This window comes from Panulirus ornatus, chromosome 43, assembly GCF_036320965.1.
Source record: "Panulirus ornatus isolate Po-2019 chromosome 43, ASM3632096v1, whole genome shotgun sequence".
NCBI lineage: Eukaryota > Metazoa > Arthropoda > Malacostraca > Decapoda > Palinuridae > Panulirus > Panulirus ornatus.
Window position 1 is genome coordinate 30,123,876 of NC_092266.1, and position 24,833 is coordinate 30,148,708.

Here is a 24,833-nt window from a genome sequence, read left to right on the forward strand (position 1 = left end):
TTGCCCCATCAGTTTTATCCATCACTTATCTGCCCCATTGAGCCTGACCTTCACTTCACAGCCCCATCAAGTCTTTCCTCCACTTCACTGCCCCATCAAGTCTGCCCTATCCCTTCACCATTCAGTTACAATCTCCACAGGCCCGCCCTTCGTTCGTGCCATGGACAACGTGACCACGGTGGCTGGGGAGGATGTACGTCTTTGGTGTCCTGCAGGTGGCTACCCAACACCATCTATCACTTGGCGCAGAGATGGCCATACCCTCCCCAACTCCCTCAAGTAAGTTCCTAAGGACTGTTGAAGGCATTTGTGTAGCCAATCTTGTATCCCATGTGTGTCATTTTGACTTTAATCTTCGCACATTTAGCATGTTGTATTCGCTTGTATTTGCAGTATCACTATTCATCATATCTTAGCAAACGATATTTGTTTATATTTGGTAAAAATGGCATTCCAACCACCTGAATTCCTTTTCTGTTTGGCAACACTTGCAGATGATACATGCTAATAACTTGCCTTTGAAATCATTAGCTATTCAAGAATAGGTCATCATTTACTTATTCTGATTTTCTTCAAGATAAATCTTTTGCCAGTTAATATATAGAGTTGATGTTCATTGACAAATACTTCCCTGTCTGACAGTGTTGAAGCTGACAGAGAAGTTAAACATCCTGAGTTATGAATGTATGGTATTGAACTACTTAATGGTCATTGAGCCAGAATCTGTGATACGTATGTCAGACTTGACTATTTTCTTTTATAGGGTATATGAAACTTGCTTTTTACCTGTGATAGATTAATGATGACAAATAAGCTTTTGGGGTCACTCAGTTTTATTCTTCATAGGATAATAAATTTTTACTCCTGAATTTAATAAAACTACAGTATTCTGTTGCAAACAGTTTTATATGAATTTATAAAAAGAAAATATGTGAAGGTATTGCAGTGAGCTAGGAGCATGGTTAAATATTCTTTCACTAGATAGTTTGTGTTGTTTAAACATTATGCAAAACATGAAAGTAGTTTTTAGGGTCTTAATTTGGGAAAGAACATACATTTTATTTGAACATCAAGTGTAAATGTTATGATGAATGCAGCATGCCAAAATAAGAACTTACTTATATATTTAGGTCATACATGCAGCAACTCGTAAGTTTTCATTTCTAAGCTTATAATTCTGTTTTACAGCTAAACATTATAGCAGAATTTTGATTGATGTTTAATCCGATATTGCCCTGAATTACTAAATGTCTTCTATTTTCTTGTGGAAGGGCTTATACAGTACTATTTATAGGGGATAGAGGAGAAAGAATGTTTGCTGATGATACAGCAATAGGGGCAGTTTTGAGTTACTGAGATTGGAAGAGTGTGTGAAAGGAGGAAGTTGAGAGTAAATGTAAATAAAGCAAGGTTTACAGGGTTGAGGGATAGATTAGTTTGAGTGTGGATTGAGTGGAGAAAACTTGGAGGAAGTGAAGTGTTTTAGATATCTTAGAGTAGACATTGCTGCAAGTGGACCATATAAGCAGAAATGGGTGAAGGGTGAAGGCTTTAGGAGCACAGAAGAATTTATGGAAAGAGAGATATTATCTGAGAGGGTAAAAATGGGTATGTTTGAAGGAATAGTAGCCTCAGCAATATTACAAGGCTTGTGACATATAAGCTGTAGATAAGGTTGTGTAGAGGAGGGTGGATGTGTTGGAAATGAAATGTTTGAGGACATTATGTGGTGTGAGGAGGTTTGATTAAGTAATTAATGAAAATGTAAGAGATAGGTGTGGTAATAAAAAGAGTGCTTATGAGTAATTGATGAAAGTGTAAGAGAGAGGCGTGGTAATAAAAAGATTGCTTAAGAGGGCTGAAGAAGGTGTGTTGAAATGGTTTGGACATATGTAGAGAATGAGTGAGGAAAGGTTAACAGAGAGGATATATGTGTCAGAAGTGGTGGGAACAAGGAGGATAGGGGCATCAAATTGGAGATCGAAGGATGGAGTGAAAAAGATTTTGAGTGATCAGGGCCTGAACATGCTGGAGGATGAAAGGCTTGAACTGGAACAGTGTGATATACTGGGGTCCATGTGCTTTCAGTGGACTGAACCAAGCAAGTGAAGCATCAGGGTAAACCATGGAAAGGTCTGATAGGGCCTGGTTATGGATAGGGAGGTGTGATTTCGGTGCATTACACTTAATGACTAGATAGTAGATATGATTGGGTGTGACCTTTTCTTCATCCATTTCTGGCGCTACCTCACTAATGCGGGAAATGGTGATCAAGTTTGAAAAAGAGCTAAGGTTTTTCTATCAACGCTAATTATATTTACTATGTTTGCCAGTGGTATGAGCAAGGGGGTTAAGAAATGTTTGCATTGCAGGCAAGAGGTGCTGACAAATGGGACGCTGGTAGTGAAGAAGGCAAGTCGTGAGGACGTTGGTCGCTACTCCTGCTTGGCCTCTGGTAGACAAGGCCAGACTGCTTCTTCTCACACTTTCCTCCATGTCCTTAGTATGTTCATCTTCAGTTCTCATAGACAGCTAATCCCCATTTTAAGATGTCTCTAAAGTTGCTCATAAGTTTGTTAATGTACACACTCGTTCAAAATTATCTCCTTGCAGTTTTATATATGATATGTTTAAGATAATGATAGTTACAACCTTTATGTTCTGTGGCTATGGTGTCAATAGTAGTTACTTTTTTTATAAATCAAAAATTTTTATTTTGAATTTAGGATATGTAACATCATATATTGTTAATGACTAAAAGATTCATTAATCTTTCAATAAACAGAGCCATCAACATTTAAGCTCTTCAAGTTATATTATAAAATCTATATAACTAAGTGATTCATCAATCTTTTAAACAGAGCCACCTACAATTGAGCCATTCTCCTTTCGACCTAATCTGAGGGAGGGTGAGAGGACCCAGCTGACTTGCATGGTTAACTCTGGTGATCTCCCCATCACCATCAATTGGCTCAAGGACAGCAGGCATCTCCAGCATGACCCAGATATTGATAATAAACAGATCCATGAATACTCGAGGGTCAGGCACTGTTGGAATTTGTATTGAATATTGTGTAGTAGGAACGGAATGGTGGTCGTAATGGAAAATAGGTTATAGATTATAGTATGGCTTAGATGTGATGGATGTGTTTATGATATTAGCTGGATGAAGTTGTGGGGGTTCCTAGTTGTAATATGATAAAGGTATGTTTGGTAACACGAGATTCTTGTTACATAATTATGATTTTTTATTGAAGCTGAGGTGATGATGTTAGAGCTTAAATAATTTGTTAGACAAAGTGTGATTGGGATGTAGTAATTCATGTGTTATGTGTGAACATGTAATAGGATGAAGTGACCTGTGACTGTTGTGCAGTAGATGAGTGTGATATAATGTACTGGCCTCAGAGTGTTTTAAATGTTATATTCCTTGTATGATGCTTCTTCACTAGTATTGTGTCAGAATGTGGATATTTTGTTTTGGCGGTGTGCTGCTGATTGCGTTAGGGGCTATAGTGATCATAGTGTGAGGTTAAGGTTCCTGTTTTAGAAGCTGCATTAGATATTGTTAGGATTGTTATGGAATTCATTGTGTAAGTATCTTGTGGTTTCAGTAATGTTATTCTGTAGTGATATGTCAAGCACGTTAGGGATATTATAGTTATTGTATGTTGAGTTGCAGTATGGTAATCTCTGCAATGATATTCTTAAGACATCATGGTAGTTGTTTATGCAAAGAAACTTCAGTCTATTTTCCATGGAAGTTATGTTTATATATTTTCCTATTATTTCTTAAACTTAATGCATGTTTATCCATTTTGATTTAATGGTGTCAGAAAGTGGCATCTGTAATAAGAAAAATAGGTAGATGAGCTTATCAAAGCACACTAATCTCTCATTTAGAATTTTTTATTTGAACTTTAGATCTCATGGTACGTAGAAATTTGAACTTCAAGTTCAGTGATATGTAAAGATTGGCAAGAGTTTTTGCTCTTTCAGGATTTTTGGGTGCAAGAATACCTTTGTTGAAAACTTTCAGTATTGCATGCTTTCAACTAGCAATAGTATTATTCGATGTAAGACAGTTCCGGAATGCAGATAGATTTCGTATTTTTAAATTGCTTCATGTGCAAAAACTGGTTGTGCTGTGATTAACTCATCTTCACCAAGAGAGGATTAAGGGCAGTTCAGTTCTCTTCATTGAGTACAAATGTCAGGATGTAAGACACGTGGTTGCCTTTATGATTTTCAGAGGGAGAGTCCGTATCTTCATGATATATGATTGAATTAATGAAGCCTATGCATATAGGAATTAGTAGATTTGGTTGATTGATACATGACATATATCAGAGCATAGAACTTGGAGGGTCAGCCTTATCCATGATTATTTATAGATAACGAGCATTATCATTCACATTACATTGCAGCCTTGTACACATTCATATTTTTTGTTAAATTATTGATAATGCATGTACTTTCTTATATTTCTTTTCTATTTATACAATGATATCATTTGATGTCTATGAGGTCAAACTTGGTAAAGAGAGAGATCTGGATATATCCAACAAATGCTATGCTTTGTAGTCAAACAGGCAAAGTCTTTGGTCATATAGTTATAGCTGAGAATTAGGAAACACCTTAACTCAGTACAGTCCTGTTCAGCAAGTGTTAAGCTGTAACTGCCGTTGTCCTGAAAGACATATATTTTTGTGCAAATATGAACTGTAATATTCCTTTTACAAGTCCATCTCCCTGCAGGTACTGCTGTTCAAAACACTCCGTGAGCACCACTCTGGTTCTTACACCTGTGAGGCTGCCAATGCTGCAGCCATTGCAAATTATACTGCAACAGTCAGAGTCAAGGTAATGCACAGGTCAAGGTAAATGTAAGCAAGTTGCATAGTTCTCAGTCAAGATAGACAACTTATATTAAGAATAAGTAAACCTCACAAGCCATATCAGTTTTTGTTAGGGTTAATGGAGATCTCTTAATTTAGGATCATGATGAAGGTAAATAGGTGATTGAGTATCATAGCAGGTTTCTTGTAGTGACCAGAGGGCAAGTTAAGTCTTACAATTGTTATTAGTCAAGATACATCTCACTAATTTCTGTCAAGATACATCCCACTGTAATTTTTGTAGTTAATATAGACTACATATTAAATGCACTTTTAACAGGGAAATCAGATAGCATTATGCAACAAGCCTCTCTACATAAAAGTTGTCCTATGCTGTGTATATAGGTATTAGTAAAGCTGGATGCTGATAATAGCTTTCCAGATAAGTTTCCCATCATTGTTTACCTTTGAAACTGATTTAGAGGAAATGAGATTACTTTCTGTTACTGCTTATGGTATCCGGGAATATTGTTTATCATATGTAAAGTTAGACGTGTCACAGGTCTGTGCATATTATGGTGATATGTGTTCATCTGTTTTATCTCAAATTTTATTTATCATATATAAATATGTGAACATATTAATATTTATCCCTGGGGATAGGGGAGAAAGGATACTAACCTACATGTCTTCTGTACAATGTTCTTATGTATATCATAGAAGGCAACAAAGGGGTGAGACTGGAGGGCTGAGAATCCTCTCCTGCATAACTTTGCTAAAGGGAGAACAGAAACAAAGCAAAGAATTTTCAAAGAAGGCTCAGTCCGATGCAATAAAGGGACAAGAAGTTTTAGAAGAGTGAATTTTTGATTTCTCAGAATAGTATTTTGCCTTGGAGTCTGGAATTTTTGCTGTAATGTTTCACTCTTATACCAGTTTTTAGGTTATCATTATATTTTGTAGATATTTCTTGATATAACCATATCATTTTGCAAGGGTTTAAGCCCATTTGCATAGTGGTCCCCTTCATGAAATGAAACATACATAATGCATAGAGATTTGCTTTAGGAACTATATATGTAAAGCTGACAGTACTACAATGCACTGTTCACATTGAAACCAACTTAAGGTAATTTGTACTGGATCTGTAAACTAATGGTTAGAATGGTGTCACACTAGATGCTATCATGTGTGATGTAGGATTTTTTTTTTCCTTGAAAGATGGAAAATATCATGTAAAAGAAACAGCCATGAACAGGAACTCATCAGATTTTAAAGTTTTGATTGATTTATGATGAGCATGGCGTTCTCTTTTCTGAAGTGAAACTAATTGTTTTAGGGATCTATTGCAACACACGAATGAAGTTTTGCTTATTGAAAACACCAGTTCACAATAATTTGAGATGTGCAAACATTATAGTATTCTCTTAGTGTTGACAGTGATATTATCATCATGTATTTTTGATGTCTTATATCATGATCAGTACCACATTTACTTTTGTTCTTCATCTCTTCATGAATGACCATGTTATTTAGGTGTACAGTATAATGAATAATCAACAGTTACATGAACATATGTATCCCCTGCAGGTTTCACCTCGGTGGGTCTTGGAGCCAAGGGGTGAAACAGCACTTGTGGGCTCCACAGTGGTTATGGACTGTAGTGCCCGTGGTCATCCCAAGCCTGTCCTCACCTGGATGAAAGCCCCAGGTAACACCTTGCTTCATCTTCACAGTTAACGATAACAGGACTGTTGCATATCTGGAATACTTTTATTCCCCTGGACATTTACTAAGCAGCAAAAGCCCAGCCTCTTTTCCTGATAGCAATCATTTAATCATCTTCCCATGGAGTAACTAAGAAATTAGTTGGAACAGAGGCAGAGTAGTTCTTTCCTAAGGTTCCACTCCACCTAGGGATCAAATCCAGGTCCTCCTCATCTGTGTGATTAGTGTGCTGACCATTATGGCACAGCTCCCAAGCTTGTTTACTCATGGAGGGTGTTTGGTGTTAGTCATGTGTATAAGTGTTAGCTTCTCCTTCCATCATCTCTATATGTTTAAGAGAATGATAAATATTGGTGTTGGTATCCTTGTCAGAATTCGTTAATTCTGCTCAAGAGATATATCAGATATAGCAACTTCACCAGGGAATAGATTCCTCACTCCTCACAAACCAAATTATTGTGTCTTGTATAATGTTGGACAAAGATTATTTTGTCCTGCAGTATTGGAGCTTATCTGACTTATCATTATCAGTTTATGCTTGTTTTACATCATATTGTATATTTTTTAGAATTCATATTGGAAGATGCCTTGTTAAATGATAGTTATTTGAGTTTCAGTAGTGAGCAGTTTTTAGTGTAATTTGAAGATCAGTGATATCCTATGAATATTGAGATTGTTTTTTATGAAAACTGTTTTGGATAATTCTAAGGTATTATGTTTTTGAATTAGGAGGGCTAATATAGTCATGATACCAAGGGGAGGAGCTGACCCTCCCAGTAAAGTATTATTTTTTCTGCATCTCAGAAGCATCAGAATTGTTATACTGAATGGAATTCAATATATCACATGACTAAACATCGACCAAAGCATTTTGTTGATGTCACAGTTTCATATTGGTACACTTCTCAAAAGGATCTCTTAGGAGCATGCTGATGAGACCCTAAAGAACTAGTTACTCTTTGATGAATTTTATTTTATGCAGGTTGGTTAAAAGACAAACTCTATTGATGATCCAATGACACAGTAAAAAATGCAAGCTGTATGGCACTATGAGCTCGTAACATTCCACCAAGACATAGGAGTCCATTACTGTACATGCTTTCCTCTCTTTGAATTGCAGTATCTATAATATCTGCAATAGAAGCTTTATTCATTAGAAATCTGTCATAGATTTCCAGTCATGAATTGTGTTATTTATTAGATTTAGTCAGTGTGAAGGCTGCAACGGACCATGATAAGTTGTATTTGCATAGACGTGACTACAAAAGACCATTCTTTATGTTCTTTGAAGGGTATCAGGTATTTCTTATAAAGAAATCAGAAGCAGAGTTTAGTGAGGAAAGAGTAGAAATACGAAATGCAAAGTGGTGACTTAAGGAAAAAATGCCTGTGAAATTTTTAACTACTAAAGTGCAATAACACATCAACTGTGGATGTTTAGCAGAATGATTGTCAAGTCTGTTTTGAAACATATATATGATGTTGCTCTCAACTCCTCCTATTGATAGATTATTTCAAATTCTGACAGCCATGTTGAAGAAAAAGCACTTTGCCGCATTTGAAGTAAATTATTTACTCACGAATTTGTATTCTTTACTGCAAATATGATCACACTGATTTAGCATTCAGTATCCATGTAGATCAAAATTGTTAGAGCCTTTGATGATTTTGAACATCTTTGATAATTCATGTTTAGCCTTTAGTGGTTATAACTTTCATTTATAGTTATTTATGTACAGGTATATGTCTGTTTGTATGTATTTGTCTGCTCTCTCTCTGTCTCTCTCTCTCTTTGCCTTCCTTTGTAGCTCTTTCCAGTCGCCTGTTGTACTATTTTTGTTGCATTTCTTTGAACCTTTTCTGGCAGTTCCCTGTTATTTATGAGATGAGGAGACCAGGTTGTTGCAGCATACTTGGACTTGTGTTAAATGTATATCATTTACAGCTTCCTTGATATTTTATTATTCATGTCCTTAAGACAATTTTGACATTGAACTGAATAGAGTTCCCCCATCGCAATCATTTTCATATGATAGTGTGCTCTGTTTACATGTTGCACATGATGTATGCTCCCGGGCCCCTTGTGTGGTATGACATAATGTTTTCACCCAGTATAATAATTTTTGTGTGATCCCTTTCATCCCTTTCCCATTCCCATACCTTAGCATTTTCAGGATTAAATTTCATTAACAGTTTGTCTACCCATGGCTGCGTTTTGTCCAGGTCTCTGAAATATTTCACAGTCCCAGTTACTTCACACATCTTGCATAATTTTATATCATCAGCAAATACACTCAAGTATGATTTTGTCATTTCTGTTTAAACATCTACATATATCAGAAATAGCTTTGGCCCTAGCACTGAGCCATGAGGTACCCCACTTAACACCAATCACCATCTCCCAGCTTAACAAGTTTTTCCTCTGACTCCTTTCTAGATGTCTAGCTTCATTATCAGTCTTTAATGATAAACATCAGTGGCATCCTTGCAGGCTAAGATTACACAACCCACCCACCCATCCATTTTGCTAAGATATTTCTTACCTTGTCATAGGAATGTTAACAGATTTGTCACACAAGACCTTTGCTTTCTGAATCTGTAGTTTTCCGCATACATAATGAAAATCTCAAGAAATCCTTCATCTGCTTAATGATTATCTTCTCTATTATTTTGTAGACCATGTCCATTTCAAATACTGGTCTGTACCTCATGACTACTTCCATCTCACCCTTTTGGCTTATTTACATTATGTTAGTCTTTTCCATTCTGTTAAATTCTTGCCCGAGTTAAGGGAGATCTCAAGCAACTAGGGTCCCTGCACTCTGTGTGTACAGATGGTTAGATGCCAAATAGTCCACAAGCTTTATGCAGGTCCACCCCCTTTATGAGCCTCTTATGTGTTTGTGTCCCTCCTCCTGTTTCCTCCCTTTCCCCAGGAGAGCCGTCTTGTTAAAGTAACCCATGTGCCTTATGTGGTACAGGCAAAGCAGCGCAGGACTTTCAGGCTGTAGTGCTTGATGGGGTGCGATCCTCTCAGGCATCCAATGGATCACTTGTTCTGCCTGACATCGCTGCCAGCCATGCCGGATGGTACCTCTGTCAGGCTGCCAATTCTGTTGGGGAACCTATATCAAAGGCTGTCCAGCTCATTGTGCATGGTAAGTACAGTACATTAATGAATCATGGTAGGTGATGGTTGATCAAGGTAGATAACAGCATGGAAGGGTTGGTAATAACTAATGAAACTATGATAAATTGTGGTAGATTAACTCATGGAAGGTTATAGCAAGGGAGGTAAGGAGTGGTTGGGAATTTAAATCAACTTAGGGTAGAGAATGTTAGAGTGAGTTGTGGGTTATTAAGGTAGGTATTTACAGGCCAAGCATTATTCTAAAAAGCATGGTTGCAGTAAGTCGGACAGGTTCAAGTTAGGTTTTGATGGATCACTTTAGATTATATTGTAGTAGAGACGGTAAATATGCTTTTTTATGGCTCATAATTGTTCTTAGAATTAGTTTAAACTTTTTATGGTTATAATATGCTGTTACTCAGTCCCTGAAATGATTTTACTGAGATTTTTTTTTTTTACAAGACTGTGCTACAAATGTTTGGTTTTATTTTCTTACTGTCATCATATCCTCGTAGTACCCCAACAATACTAATGACTGAAAAACCTAGTTTTACACCTGTGTATTTCCTGCCTGGTCGATGACAGGTCAACAAAGTCTTCTTTTACAATTCTTCATGCTTGTTGCAATTTCAATCTATTTATTATTTTTCCCCTCATCTTTTTCCACAGTGAGCAGTATGATTGCTACACCCATACCTCTTTTCCTCTCTGTCTTTGTATTCAGTCTTACTCATGATATTAATTGTGTAAAAAATTATTCTCTATAATGAATACCCATTTTCTCCTACAGTTCTTCAGTTCATCTTTTATGTTTATATTTTGATTGGATGATTTATTTCTGAAACTGATATTAAAGTGAATCATTTGAGACATAAGAGTTATTTGTGTATATAAAGATAAATCTACCTGGAAACCTAGTAGAGAACATGTTTACTCTTTGGACATTAAAGTTACCAAGTTCACCACAGCAACCTGTTTAATACCATTTGCTCATGATATCAAGACTCATTGTAGTTGCTCTTTTCTCTCCTTTTGTTTCTCACTATTACATGCTTTCCAGTCAACTCCCTTCATCTCTCAAAGTCTCTCAACTTTCTTCATACCTCAGGGTTTATCATCAACTATCTTCTCATATCAAACTCATTGATGTACTTTCTCCCATTCTTACACTCCTGTCAGCTTCTCCTGCATGACACAGTACTTTTATTAATCCAACACTTCCATCTCTCATGTCTTGCCATTTCCCATGACAGCACCAGCACGAGTGGTGACAGAAGGCAGGAGGGTGACAGGGCATGCAGGGCAAACAGTGACTCTGTCATGTGAGGCAACTGGGGATGATCCACTCACCCTCACCTGGCACCGGCACCATACCCTTGTCTCACGAGATCACAGGTTGGTCCTTCTCCCTCACCTAACACTAGCATCACACCCTTGTCTCTCAGGATCACAGGTAGGTTCCTTACCTTCACTTGGCATGAGCACCTCACCCTTGTTTCACGAGATCATGGTTCTTCACCCTCACCAGACATTAGCACCTCATCCTTGTTTGACAAGGTCACAGCTAGGTCCCTAATCCTCATCTGGCACTGGCACCTCAACTTTGTCTCACAGGGACACAGGTAGGTCCCTCACCCACATCTGGCACCAGCACTACATCCTCATGTTACTAGATGACTAAGTGCATTCCTCACTCACACTTAACATTAAAACCACTCCTGCATTACATAGGGTGCAATTCTCATCCTAACGTGGAACTGACAACAAGAATTTGTCCCGTCAGGTCACGGGTACATTCCTTTCTCTTATCTGAAGGTGACACAATATCCACATCTCACCAGGTCACATAAAAGTTCTTTACCCTCACCCACCCTTGAACATGATACCTCATTTCACCAGACCAGCACCATGCCCCAAACCTACCAGACCATTGGAGTATTCCTCACCCTCACCTGGCATCAGCACTAAAACTTCATCTGAGCAGAGCTCAGGCATGCTTTTTCCATCAAAGGATACCTGCATCACAACCTCATCTCACGAGGTGATAGTAATTTGCCTCATTTGTGTCTCACAAATTTTTGAGGTATCTTCTATACAGCTTATTTTCTTTGAGCATATTTCATTGATTTTTTGTTTGACATATTTAAGTTGTTTTTGATTCATGAAATTACTGATAACCTGTTCTTTCCTCTCTGTCTTTACTACGCAGAACTGTCCATACTGTGCAAGACTTCACTGTTATCCTACCTGCTGTCAGTATCCTAGCCATTCTTTATTCTTTGTGGTACTTCATTTTATCCCACTTTTTCAAGGTATCCCTTGCTGTGCTGTTACTACCAGTCCCTAATACTTTCACTTCTTTTTATTGTCCCTGCCTGTCTCGTTTATCCATGACATTCCTCATTTTCTCTCCATACCCCCACTGTCCAGGATCCTTATACTACTATCCCATCCTGCCTTGATATCCTCTTTTTTTGTCAGTATTGATTCTTGCCATTTTTGTTTCCTCCCTCTCTGTCCCCACTATCCCATCTGTATTTCCTGTCACCACCTTCCGCACATCCATAGACATTGTTAGTGCCCTCATCTGTCTTTGCTGCTTTAGGTCGACGGCTTACTAGTTATCTGCCTCATAAGTGTCATTATGATTATAAGATGTTTACCTTAGCCACTCACCTGTCTTGAAAAATCAACCAATCCCTCATATGATGCATGACAGTTTTGTCACTCAACTTGAGGTATAAACTAAAACAAAATTCTCATCTTAGTGAATTCTTTCCAATGTGATTAATACTTGGTTGGATGGCATCTCATTGGTAGAGAGTCTGATGCCAAAAAAGGACGAAATCCTGTTCACCATCTGTCCTGTACATTTTCCCTGCAGGACATCATTGCGTGAGAGCAGTGTAGGTGGCATGGCTCGAGCAATATTGGAAATCCGGGCAGTGACAGCTGCTGATGCTGGACCTTACACCTGCCTTGCCACCAACTCTCATGGTGACCATTCACAAGTGTTCAGGATCGCTGTTATAGGTTAGTATATAGTCCAAGCCAAGTACTGGGTGCCTTATGTAGACTGTACTTACTCATGTTTTTGTTGAAATAGATTTGAAATGGAAAAGGGAGGATGTGTGAAAGAACATTAAGACACAGTAGAGAGAGGAGGATACCAGTATGTTAATAGCTTAGTTTCAGTGAGACAAAATAAGACCAGTCATTATATATGTATATTAAACTGGCCATGTCCACCAAATGGGACTGCAGGTAAAAAAGTGTGGTGATAGGTGAGTGCTGGAAAGTTGAGGAATAATATTGTAGTGTTTTCAGTCCAGAAATTTCATTTGGGGGATTAGGAGTCTCGTAATGTGTTAATCGTTATTCATGATTTTGGAGATATGGTTAATGTCTACAATGTAGATAAGAAAATTAGACTTATACATTCCTGGGAGATGTAGTTTCAGATGGGTGTCTGTCTGGTGGAATGAAGTTTGGACTGGACAGGGAGGGTGTGTGTTAAGTGCTTGTTGAGTCATTACTTTGTCAATTTTGTATTTGTTGCAAGAGTATAGCTACTGAAGTGTGAATCAGTGGTAGGTTCTTTGTTTCTACTTGGGGTCGGTGGTTGCTTATGGGACTGTTTGGCTGGAAAGAGTTTAGTTCTGTTACAAAGAATTGAGTGCTGAACATAGTGATGTGAGATTGTATTGGAAGTATTTTTGTTTTGCTGTACAAGTGTTGAGTATTTGTGGTTGTTAAGCAGCTAGGAATTGTTTTGAGAGCCTTTTTTTGTGAGGTTTGCAGTTTTATGTTTATTTTTGACATGATGGATAACCAGGCAGGTAAGACGTGGTTTAAAGTTTTAGGGGATGCTGTAAGGATCCTTTTCTCCATTTAAATGTGGCACTAGGATCTGGGGGTATTTAGATTGCATATGGCCTTTATTCAGACTTTATATATTATATAATAGTTTAAAAGAAAGAAAGAAATATAGATGTATATAACTTTTAATCTTCCTACCTTAGAGCCACCCCAGGCCCCATCAGGAGTGGTAGTGTCTGAAGTAACAAGTCGCTCTGCCCGCATTTCTTGGACACTGCCCCAGCCTGCTGCTGTCACAATACAATACCGAGGTGACCAACATTTCTCTATACGCTTTTTTGGCTGTAACTAATGATAAAAAGAGTATTAATCAAAATAGTTCTTCTCTCCTGATTGTGATGCTCAGAACTAAATTTTAAAACCTTGAAATTTACTTCTTTTTTTTTAACCAAAACTGTAAATACCACTCTACGTTTTCTCAAGTTACAGCATGACTCACTTCCACATCCATATTAGCTTACACTATTTTAAACTATTGAGAATACATTTAGAATTTCACTTGTTCCCCAAACACTTAATGCTGTGTTCTTTCCTTCTTTCTCTTCCTTACATGCCCCCTTTTCTTCTCACTAAAAGTGGCAAAAGATGAGTCATGGGTGTCTCATGGACGTAACGTGAGTGTAGGCCAGTGGGCGACATCACACGTGCTGACAGGACTTGCACCCCATCAGGCCTATACCATCAGGCTTATGGCTCACAATGACCTAGGAGCATCACAGCCTTCACATGTCCATGACTTCACCACCCTCGAAGAAGGTCAGTCCATTGTCACCCTCTGGGCTGCTCTATACCATTTTCTAACCAGCTCTTCTCTAACGAAGACTGTCTCATACCTTACCCAATTCTTTACTATGTTGTATCTCTTTTAAATCCCTTTTGGCTTAACCTTTGTTCTTCACATTGCTGCCCCCTCCTTTCGTGCTCTCTGACTCATACTTAACCCAACCAATCCTTTTTCCTTACTCTGCCTGAAGCTGTCTGATACTCACATTACTACAGGATGTCAGAACCATACCTACCTTAGGCTGTTTGCTTCCCTTATCTGGATGTGTCTCCATCCTTGACAAGGCCATCTCTGTATCTTTTCCTTTTCTGTCTCACCCTCTACCTTGACTTTGCTGTCTGCAAGCTGACCTCAAAATCTGTTCCCCAATCTTTCCTTTCCATACTTTCTTTGAGGTGGCCTTTCTAGAGGCAAGATTACTAAAACTGTAAATGAATGGTCATATAGAAAGACTAAAGATGTTTAATAGGCATGTAAAATCTTTGGTTGTCACATAACAAGTATATTGTACTTTTTTAAGTGTGCTGTAATTTGTTAAGATTAAAAGAAAATGCTGCATCCATAGATGAAAAGTCAGGATGGTACATGTGATGTAGCATTTGATTTTTGATGGTCACCAGCACCCTCTGGAGCACCACGTGATGTGCGTGTGGCTGAAGGAGGTCCTCGGGCCCTCCTAGTGACCTGGCGAGCCCCTCCACCACACCTCACCAATGGTCCTCTTAGAGGGTATATAATTTCCCTTCGTCATCAGAACCTTCAGGGACGCCTTACCCACATCACCAGGCCTGTTACAGCTATGGCAGGTGAATAATAGGATTTTTCTGCCATCACATCATACCGTTATGTTTCTTATACTCGTTTGTTAGTAAATGTTTTCTTAATCATATCTTATCATAATTGCAAAATATAGTGTAGTTATCCTTGCTTCTTTTCACATGCATAAAGTCTTCCATCCTCCTATGAATTTTCTTGATTATATTTTGCATTTTGTATTTATTCCTTGTAATGAAAACAGTAATTACTTACCAAAGATACAATATTTTTTGGTATAGTTGTAAATTTCTTTTGACTGAATAACATGTTTGCTCCTCATTTTTTATATAAGATGAAACTCTTTGGATATTATCATAAACTCATGTTTGTAAATGAATCATGTTGATAATATATGCTCTTCCTTCAGCTAACGTGGAAGCAGTGGAACAATATGAAGTACGAGGTCTAACACCAGCCTCCCTATATGAAGTTGCCGTAAGGGCCTTCAACAAGGCAGGACCAGGACCCCTTTCCTCCCCTAGAATTGTTGACTCTACAAGCCATGATGGTGTGTTTTGCAGAGTTTATCATGACTAGGTTTTCTTGTGAACAAACATATACTGATGATATTTAAGTGAAGTTGAGGGAAAGCTGGGAGTTAAGTCAATGACTCTTTATACATAGAAAGAAGTTGAGATTAGTTTTGCCAAGGCTAGTTGGTAAAAAAATTCCAACAGATCATTTATTAATCCTGTCCTCAAAACATGTCACCAGTTTACTCTTCTGGTGGTAATGGTTTTCTAATACTGTAAGAGTGAGGTGTGATGTTTTATGCACATTTTGAACCAGTTCTATTCAGACATGCAAGGAGTATCCATTCAAGCAAGATATTATTAAAGTCTTCCATTATAGTGATATATCAGTAGGTCATAATTGATAATGTCAGAAAATACTTTTTTGGTTTTACATTTACCAGATTCCAGATTTTTGCAGTTATCTTTTTGTTAAACTTATATTTCTAACCCGTGTATTTCTTTCCAACTATCTCATTAGTATTTCAGATAATCATACCACTTATGAAGAATCTCAATAAAAAATATTTTCAGGAATTAACACTGAAATTTTAGTGTGATTATTTAGCCTTCAGTATTTCATTTCTGCTACATTATTAGTATGTACTATTCAAAAATATTGTTAAGGGAAAAGTGAATGGCAGTCTTTGGAAACAGATATTAGCTTTATAGTCGTAACTTAAGATCTTGTCACAGAAATACAACAAATGAGCATTCACTTAGTTGAACTGGCCAATTTCTTTAAGTAGCCAGGTTGCCTGAATGGTAGTGTCCCTGTCTCTTTACCTTGCAACCAGTGTTTCGAATATCAGTGGTGGAGGCATTGATATGTTGATTGGATATGTGTGTTCTTATTCAATTGTTTCATTATCATGTGTCCATGCTTGCCTATGAGCTTAGTAAAAAGTTACTATTGGGTGCTGGGTGAAGACTTGCCTCATCTGAAACCCACAATATCTCGTATGATGAATGAGTATTTGATTAGTTGAATAGGTGTTTCTTTTTGTAGCCAGATTATGTGGTTGGTATTCCCCCTATTGCCTTGTGAGCTTTGGTTTGAATCTCATTGGTGGGATTGTTACTTTGGTCTGTGGATATGCACATTGTTTTGTGCTTATTTCATTATATTGATTTATATATGTAGGTGTTACCAGACTTTCCCTGTTAGTGGTTATACCACAAATGAAAATTCCTCTTTGGAAAGGTTGTTTCATTTGAGTACTACAGTCTCACTGAAGAACCTCTCACTTCAGGTGGATCCATCATTTCTCAGTTACTGATTGTAGTGTGGTAATATTTTGTATATGTCTATGTGATATGTACAGGATGGTTGAGGAGTAGGGAGATGTTCAGTGTCCCTGGTGTAGAAGCTGCATCTTGAGTATGAGATGTCTTGTGCTATGCTGAATCGAGGTATGAAATGTTGGGGAGATTGATGGTGTCCAAAACACAAATGTGAGACTCCTACATGTTTAGGGAGTAAAGTTTCAGAGGAGTGCAAGTCTGATGGAGTAGACTGTAATACTTAGGTGCACTTGGTTAGTGCTTTTTAAGTCATTTTAGTGTGAATATGTTTTGATGATGATGTGTATGTTATGGGAGGGTTAATTTGTGAGTATATACACATGAATGCAAATGCTGTTCCAGGCTCTGGTACCAAACATTAACAGTGCAAGCAGGAAGTTATCTTCACTGAGTCATTATCACTGTCATCAGATGAAGGGGTGTACAGCATCATTGATGACCTTCCTGCCTCAGAGGAGTCCACCCTGCTTTCACAGGGGGTGCAGCCTCAGAGCTTCAAGTGCCTCATACATAGGGCTTTGGGGTTACGTAACTGACTAATTAACTATAAACTATAGGTAGAATTATTTACCTGATCGGTATGAGAACTCGTTGTTCAAAAACAGCTTAAGGTCTTGCTACCATCAAATGTGATATTTGTGAAAGGCCTGTAGGCTAACAGTTTTTCCTTCCACCCCCAGCTCCTTCATGTCCACCTGCAGGAGTTTCATGCCGTGGGTCTGGGAGGGGCAGCATAAGAGTCTGGTGGTCTCCTCCACCCACACACTGTGTTCATGCCCCTGTCAGTGGCTACAGTATCGTAGCTACACCCACCAAGCATGGCCACCACACCACTCACAGTAAGTATGCCTGCTGCCTGCCCTATTTCACCAACTCTTATCCAAATTTAGTAAATAGTGCAATCTTTATTTCAGTTTGAAGTTTTGTTTATAATGGGAAAGAAGTAATTTATTTTCATTTCATCCCCTTTGAATTCCATTGCCTCTTTCGATCACAATGTTACTTTTTGCTTTCGTGACATAGGTATTATTGTATTATATACCCCATCACAACTGCCTACCTACCCATTCCATATTAGCCTAGCAGCTGTATTATGTGACTACCCCTGGCAGGTAGCACATGGGAGGTGAGCACAACCAACTTAGAGAAAAACCTTGATGCCCTGCCCCCAGCTACCAACATCAGCATTCGTGTGAAGGCCTTTAATGAGGTCGGCTTCAGTCCTTCCAATGAACCTGTTTTCTGTGTCACAGAAGATGATGGTAAACTTTTGGGATTGTAATCTGAGTCAATAATATTTGTCTAAAGTTTAGTTTTATAATTTTTGCCATAATTTATTCCATTTTTGAGAATGATTTACTGAAACTTGAATATAAGGAATTGCTTCTCATACATTTTAGTGGATTGATTAGACACACTGACCTCATACAGCATCCCTAGCAGCAACATGTTTTATTCACCTCTCTACCTCAGTACCAGGGCCCCCTAGACGAGTGCGAGTGGTGGTGACGGGAGCCACCACCCTGCTGGTAACATGGTCACCTCCTTACCCACATACTGGTACCATCCTCCACTACACTCTTTACTCTGCCAGAGATGACCAAGTGAGTGGCTAAGTAGTTCAGTTATTTTGTTAAGGGAGTGTGGGAATGACTGTAGTATGTGACCAGTATGTTGACTGAAATGGTGTTTGTGGTTTAGTATGGAGAGTGTAAGATGACTCATCTTGGATTGTAGGGGAATGTAGGGATGACAGAGGTAATGTGTACAATGGTGTGGAGGTGATGTAAGTATTGTGGGAAGAGCTTGAAGATGGCACATGTGAGGGGAGATTGTTGAGGTGACATCTAGACTGTCTAAACGTGAAGGTGCTACAGGAAGTGTATGGATATTATAAAAGTCACACAGGTGATGTAATTGGAGGTTAAAGGTGAAATATATGATGTATAGAAGCTATACAAATAGCACAGTGTGTGGAGCATTTGTAGGTAATAGAGGTGACACAGTTGGTGTATATGATATGCAAGATTAGTGCTGGTATATCTAAGAAGTGTAGAATTGACACAACACAGGTGGGTAGTGTATGGATAACGTATGTAGGTTTTTAGAAGTGTAAGATTGACACAGGTGTTAAATGAAGAATGCAGGGGTGATGACAGTATGTATGGAAAGCGTAGGGCTGAAATAGGTGATGTTTGTAGAGTGTACAGATGACAAGTAATGTAACTTGGTGTGTGTGAAGTGGGAAGGTTACGGAGGTGGAGAGATTGGTGTCTGAGGAGAGTTGTTTTAACACAGGTGGCATTCAGAGGTAACACAGGAGGTTTATATTGAATATGGAGGATGGCAAACATAAAAGTAACAGACGTGGTGTAAGAGGATCATCGACATGACACAGATGGTGCATAGGGAATGCAGTTATTATGGGGGAGTAGAGAAGTGATAAACTGGTGAAAGCATTGTAAAGGTATCACATTTTCTCTGGTGCAGTTGGTGTTTTAACACCATAAAGATGAAATATCTTGAGCTTGGGAATTGCACCAGCGACTCCATTGGTGTAAGAGTATGTATAGGTGACACAAGAGGTGTGAAAAGAGTCTAAAGGAGATGCAAGTGGTGCATGAGTAGTATAGTGGTGACACAATTGATGTGTTGCAGGTAGCACTGCGGGAAGTGGTGGGAGCAGGTGGGTCAGAGGCCACCTGGCAGGAGATAAGCAGCCTAACCCCAGCTTCCAGGGTCCAGGTTAGTGTTTACATCTTTACAGTGCTGTATATCTAGAATATATTAGCATGCCCTTCGTTACAGATATCTTGATTCCTTTCCGACAGATTTTATTCAAATGTCCAGATATGGTCTGTCATAACTGAATTTTTGAAAGGGACATTATAGTCTTCAACACAATTAAATTCCTTGACATTAGTAAAGAAAGTAAAAGATATTAGGTTGATTGCTAGAAGTAAAGTATTTATAGTGATACGATTATCACTTTTTTCAAGAATGTCTTGAGTGATAAAGCTAGAGGAAAAGTATACAGTAAGATGATGTAATAAAAGTTTTGGCAAAAAGTATTTGAAAAGGTGTTGGAATAGTAAATGACTGAGATGATTTGATATTAGTCAGTTAAGAGCTACAGGACTAGGATTTTAAGTTATAAGATTTTGATTAGTTCAGAGGTCATGCTATTTTCCAGGATGAACTTTAACATTTTTTCCTCTGCAGATGCTGGGTAAAGTGTGTGAAGGTTAACCTCTGACCACTTTGTCACATTATAGTAATTGAAAATACTCAAGTTTATGTGGACTTTTCGACTAACATTTTCTTATTCAGTATATAAAACTGTCTTAAATAGCTAGCTTAGATACAAATGGATATAAATTTATGGCATGCCATTTAGAAAGTTAAACATGACCCATCTTTTGTAGGTATGGGTGACAGCTACTACATTGGCAGGCGAGGGCAGCCAGTCCCCACGGCTCACTGCTGTGCCCACCCCGACACCTGCTCATGCTCCTGTTGCTGTAGGTGGTGGAGGATCATGGCGGGTAGGAGCAGGGTCTGGTGTCACCCTGGGTTGTCGGGGTTTGGGGTCCCCACCACCAGCTGTCACTTGGACAAAGGCAGGCACCACTATCACCAGCAACCAGCTTACCCAGTTGCTCCCGGGTGGTGACCTCCACCTGTCAGGTGAGTGATCGTATGTGAAAAAAAGTAAGGCAGAAATCTTTTGTATTTATACCTTAATCCAGTACTTGTGTACATTTGAGTGTACATTTGAGATAAAGCTAAAACATTTTGTTTCCACTGCCACTGTAAATGCCTGAGGCTGTGATCTAATGTTTGTTTTTAAACATAGATCAGATTCAAGGTTTAGTCGTTTTGATAAACTCACACATCTGAAAAGTTGCTGTTATGTACTATTTTTTAGTAAACTTATGTAGAGTTGTCTGACTTGACAGTGTAGACATATGCTTTGCTTATGAAAGTTGTGTTAATATTTTGACCCAGTTTTCCTAACCTGTTGGTGTTATGGTGTTTTGCAGCTGTGAGGGAGACAGCAAACTACACGTGCTGGATACAGAACAGTGTGGGTATAGACAGTCTCACTCACCAGGTAATTGCTGTGACCACACCTCCGCCACCCACCATCGCCCTCGCATCTGCCACCCATGATGCCCTCAACCTCACTATTACCCCAGAGGGTGATGGAGGGGCACCCATTCTTGGTCAGTGTACCTCTGCAACTCCTGTTAGCTCACTAGCAATATTAGAATTAGGTAACTGTGAGATAATGCTTGTTTTTAATAGTTTAGTAGTTTATGTCACTTTAGTTATGAGTGAAGAATTATTATCTCCCTTATATTCACTACATCATTTCCTCAGGGGCTACAGAGAGTCGTATGATATCCTATCAGTATATTCTGATTGCTATACATTGTCATACATTTATCTATACTTTGTTTTGCACTTCCATTTTTCCTGCCTTTCCTCTCTTTTTGCTTCTTTCCCTATTACCTTTTTATTACACCTATTCACTTTTTTGAGATACATCACTTCCTTACCTTTTACATTCAAACCTTACACATGCCCATGCAGAGTGAGAAACTGATCTTCCATCTAATCCCAGTCTTCTATGCTAGAACTATGAAATCATATTCTCTGCTCATTTGCCACTACAGGTCCTCCTCTGAAAAATGTATGGCAGCATAATCATAATTTTGAGTGGTTTCAGTATGATGTATATTTTTGTTTAATAGATTCTATCGTTTTGAAAATCCTGTCAAGTTACTCGATCTTAATTTAGCTGCTGTCTCAGTAGAACCATCATCAGTTGAATTCATGGGTTATGTGGTTTATGAAGTTGAAGACATAGTTATTACCATATATGTCTCTATAACTGTTAGCAAATTAACTCTCACCACATCTTTGTAGTTGTTTTTTAGCTTATTATTTTATTCTTTAGAATACTTAATGGCATTCCTGTATTACATGCTTCCATGTATCCCAGTAACTATTATGCCTTCCTATCCCTGTAACTTATATGCAGGTTACACATTGCATCACCGTGGGCGTGCTGGTGAGTGGCTGGAGACAGGTGCTGACCCTGGAGTGAAGAGTGTGGTGGTTCGGGGGCTGCCATGTGGTGCACCACACCACCTGTACATAACAGCCTGGAACTCCCATGGCACCAGCAGCCCCAGCCCTGTCCTCCTCACCAACACCCTTGGCAGCTGTGAGTGCATACAGGCCAGTGGTACACATCTGGATTGTGACATATGCACACACATCACACCATGAAGTGCATACACAGAACATACCAGGACTAAGCACATAAACAGTATGCACCAGGACCATGAGGTACTGACAAAAACACACACAAGAGCAAAAAGGGATGCCCACAGTATAAAACAAGACCACAAGAAACACAGTACTTACCAGGACCATGAGATATTCAGTACATATAACACATATCAGGTTCCCTTAGATACATGGAGCAACCCAGGACCACAATAATGTCATGTTGCAGCTCAGAAAGTTTCAAATTTTGAAGTATTTTGGATTATGGATGCTCAACCTGTAGCAATTATTATTTTCACTTCTTATTGTCATAATTGTTTAGTCTCACAAAAGTAATTACAAGTGAATATTGCATTAGAATTTATGTATACAGTGAATTTTAACATTTTTAGAAATTTATTTTGTCATATTCAACAAGTTTTGAAACTTACCAACCCATGTAACTGCTGATTCAAATAGATAAGGTCAGATTAGACTGCCAGTAATGAATGATGCATTAATTTTCCTCCAACACAGCTCCAGGTCGGCCTGACCCTGCAAAATTAGTGGAGGTTAATGTAACATGCGTCACACTGCGTCTTTATGTCTGGCCAGAACTGGGCTGCCCCATTACACACTGGAAGGTAATCCTTTACACAGATGATGGGTGTTTGTGGTTGCTAGGCAGCCAATGACTGTTCCAAGGGCCTTGTTTTGTGTGACTTGCAATTTTGTGTGTTTGCTTTAGGGAGGTTGTATGACCAAGCAGGTAAAGCTTACTTTAGGATGGACTGGATGAACTGTTTGTGGAGGATGTTAAGGGATTCTTTTACTTAACTGAAACGAGTGCCAGTAAGTGTTTTGAGCATATTCGGTGTGTTTATAGACTTTGTCTTGATGTTTGCAGTGTGGTGAGAAAATCATACATGTGTTGTTTGTGATACGTAAAATGTATTACATTGGTCCGAAGACTTTTGTAAGGAATTTTGATAGGTTATCAGGGTCAGTTGTAGGTTTTTTAAGGTCTTGATTGCATTTTGAATGTCAGTGGGTGTGAATGGAAGGAGTTTGTGTATTTTTTTTTACTACATATCTGTATAAGGGTATGGATAGTTCGTAGCTTTTTTTTTAACTAGTGTTTAATGAGTCTGATTACATTTACTTTGGGAGAGGAGATGCTTGTTCTAGGTTAGAAGTGTTTCATGCATGTCAACTACAGTAGGTATGGGATGCATGAATTTTCTTTTTAGTGTTCCAAAGTTAGTTGCTGTTGTTTTTATGTGTCAGAGGTGGAGGGAACAAGGAGAAGCAGGAGACCAAAATGGAGATGGAAGGATGGAGTGAAAAAGATTTTGAGTGATCAGGGCCTGAACATAGAGGAGGGTGAGAGGCTAGTAAGGAATAAAGTGAATTGGAATTATGTGCTATATCAGGGTTGATGCATTGTCAGTGGACTGAACCAAGGCATGTGAAACGTCTGGGGTACACCATGGAAAGGTCTTTGGGGCCTGGATGTGGATAGGGAGCTGTGGTTTTGGTGCATTACACATGATAGCTAGAGACTGAGTGTGAACGAATGGGCCCTTTTTTGTTTGTTTTCCTGGCTTTACCTCGCTGAAGCAGGGGGTAGCAATGCTGTTTCCTGTGAGATGAGGTAGTGCCAAGAATGAATGAAGGCATGGAAGTATGAATATGTACATGTGTATGTATGTATATGTATTCCTATGAGTCCACGGGGAAATAGGAATATATGTGATCATAGGAATATACTTGATCAGGCGCAAAATTGTGATCCTTTTCAACATGTATGTGTATGTTTATATGTTGATATGTATATGCATGTATATGTGCGTGTATGGGCATTTATGTACATGTATGTGCATGTGAGTGGATGGGCTGTTCTTTGTCTGTTTCCTAACACTACCTCACTGATGCAGGAAACAGCGATCAAGTATAACAGATAAGTAAATATTATTTATATGTTTATTTATTATACTTTGTCACTGTCTCCCGTGTTAGCGAGGTAGCGCAAGGAAACAGATGAAAGAATGGCCCAACCTACCTACATACACATTTATATACATAAACGCCCACACACACACATATTTACATACCTCTACATTTCAACGTATGCATACATATACATACACAGATACATACATATATACACATGTACTTATTCATACTTGCTGCCTTCATCCATTCCCGTCACCACCTTGCCACACATAAAATGGCACCCACCTCCCTGAGCACGCGTGTGAGGTAGCACTAGGAAAAGACAACATAGGCCACATTCGTTCACACTCAGTCTCTAGCTGTTATGTGTAATGGACCGAAACCACAGCTCCCTTTCCACATCCAGGCCTCTCAAAACTTTCCATGGTTTACCCCAGATGCTTCACATGCCCTGGTTCAATCCATTGACAGCACATTGACCCCGGTATACCACATCATTCCAATTCACTCTATTATTTATCTTATTTTTTATACCTGATTCCACATTGACTTCTCAAAAACGAGTTTTCAGGAATAGTAATCTCAAAGTAATTGAATATGATATGTCT

The 24,833-nt window shown here is 38.6% G+C and overlaps 1 protein-coding gene across 6 annotated transcripts in view; it reads left to right on the forward strand.

Moving 5' to 3' along the window:
* LOC139762492 (uncharacterized) overlaps nt 1–24,833 on the forward strand; it is a 302,452-nt gene that overhangs the window by 269,001 nt on the left and 8,618 nt on the right. For all 6 annotated transcript variants that reach the window (XM_071687441.1, XM_071687445.1, XM_071687442.1 and 3 more), the window contains exons 9-28: nt 141–279; nt 2,373–2,503; nt 2,862–3,040; nt 4,759–4,863; nt 6,429–6,549; nt 9,548–9,724; nt 10,950–11,091; nt 12,581–12,729; nt 13,719–13,826; nt 14,152–14,331; nt 14,980–15,165; nt 15,543–15,683; nt 17,673–17,831; nt 18,105–18,254; nt 18,466–18,596; nt 19,651–19,737; nt 20,418–20,679; nt 21,036–21,218; nt 22,040–22,225; nt 22,807–22,913. In XM_071687441.1, the coding sequence (XP_071543542.1) occupies nt 141–279; nt 2,373–2,503; nt 2,862–3,040; nt 4,759–4,863; nt 6,429–6,549; nt 9,548–9,724; nt 10,950–11,091; nt 12,581–12,729; nt 13,719–13,826; nt 14,152–14,331; nt 14,980–15,165; nt 15,543–15,683; nt 17,673–17,831; nt 18,105–18,254; nt 18,466–18,596; nt 19,651–19,737; nt 20,418–20,679; nt 21,036–21,218; nt 22,040–22,225; nt 22,807–22,913 (3,023 nt within the window). The remainder of the gene's footprint in view (nt 1–140; nt 280–2,372; nt 2,504–2,861; nt 3,041–4,758; nt 4,864–6,428; nt 6,550–9,547; nt 9,725–10,949; nt 11,092–12,580; nt 12,730–13,718; nt 13,827–14,151; nt 14,332–14,979; nt 15,166–15,542; nt 15,684–17,672; nt 17,832–18,104; nt 18,255–18,465; nt 18,597–19,650; nt 19,738–20,417; nt 20,680–21,035; nt 21,219–22,039; nt 22,226–22,806; nt 22,914–24,833) is intronic.